A 1,307-nucleotide genomic window follows, 5' to 3' on the forward strand; every position below is an offset into this window, starting at 1 on the left:
ACGTTACTTTATGACATCTAACGCTCCTCTGTAATATCTATAGTATTATATAGGGATTTATGGTCCAAAGTAATGAATCTATTTTCTATTAAACTATNTATTTCAATCTTTCAACAGTAGTATACCCTATTAGTATCTTTGCGGAGATTTAGATGGTGATAATCGTCGCTAAAAAACTGATTTGAGTTATAACGCAAAGTTTAATATGAAATCAGAGTCTTGTCGTGTTACGCTTGAGATACGCTATCATATCTACAGTAAATTAAAAATAGTCCATGAAAATTCGTTTATCATAAATTGTGTAAATAATGAGAAGAAAATCTTGATAAACACTTTCTGTTTATAGCATAAAAGCTTACCATCTTCTTTTACAGCATTAGCTTTCCTTTTTAAATTTTTACATGTAGAAACAACTTTACACATACGATGATCTTCAGCTACAGAGCGCAGCCCGCTTTTAAAGAGTGCTTCAACTAATGCTTTCTTTGTGTAACTCCGACCTTTTCTACGCTTATTAATACTCAACATTTGCGCACATTGATCGTCAACTGATCCAATTTTTTCAGCTATAATTTTATCGATGTCGCCTTCATCAATTCCAAATTCTCTTGCCAAAGTTTTCCACTTTGTTCCAATATCTTTTACGATTTTGCCGTTATACTTCTTGGCTGCTACAATAATTTTATTTTATTTGCAAAAATAGGATCAGCGGCTACTTGCGGTACATCATATTAAACAGTATAATAGAAAATCGAATGTAGCAAGAATGAACGATTCTCTCTATACTAAATATATTCCTCTTTCTAAGTTGCAATTGTTGAAAGCGCTTGCTATTCAAACCAATTAAATGACTCTATCTTACAAATCAGGTAAGTCGCTGCTATTACAGTATGCGATAGATTTTACCGTATTATCACTTAAAATAGTAAAAGAATGTTAGCCGCAGTACAACTTACAAGAATTGGGTTCGTCCATTTCTATCTCAACAGTTTCATTAGAATCGACAGAGACTTTAAATCGAATTGTGGATGCACAACCAGCATTGAATTTCTCAGTTTCGTCTGATTCTTGTTCTAGAGTTGAATCGACATTACAAAGATACAGTATCATCAGCCATTAAAGAAACAAAGTATAATCTCATTCGCTACTATGCATGCAAGCGCTCAACATTTTTATAAAGTATTATAACATCGTTAAACGTTAAAAGTATGTACTCTTTTGGCTTAAATAATTCTAATATAGTGTGATTTACTTAACTCAATGTTGTTACACTAACTGCAAGCTATTCTCTTTAAAAATACAGAGTG

At 32.1% G+C, this 1,307-nt stretch overlaps 1 protein-coding gene across 1 annotated transcript in view; it reads right to left on the bottom strand.

Annotated features, from left to right (window-relative positions):
* Positions 1–211: 211 nt before the first annotated feature.
* TRIADDRAFT_62499 (uncharacterized protein) overlaps positions 212–1,307 on the bottom strand; it is a gene marked incomplete at both ends in the record, with an annotated part of 7,305 nt that continues 6,209 nt past the window's right edge. Inside the window, 3 exons of the mRNA XM_002118429.1 lie at positions 212–252; positions 360–671; positions 957–1,073. Of these exons, the coding sequence (XP_002118465.1) occupies positions 212–252; positions 360–671; positions 957–1,073 (470 nt within the window). The remainder of the gene's footprint in view (positions 253–359; positions 672–956; positions 1,074–1,307) is intronic.

Source organism: Trichoplax adhaerens, genomic scaffold (genome assembly GCF_000150275.1).
Source record: "Trichoplax adhaerens TRIADscaffold_88 genomic scaffold, whole genome shotgun sequence".
NCBI lineage: Eukaryota > Metazoa > Placozoa > Uniplacotomia > Trichoplacea > Trichoplacidae > Trichoplax > Trichoplax adhaerens.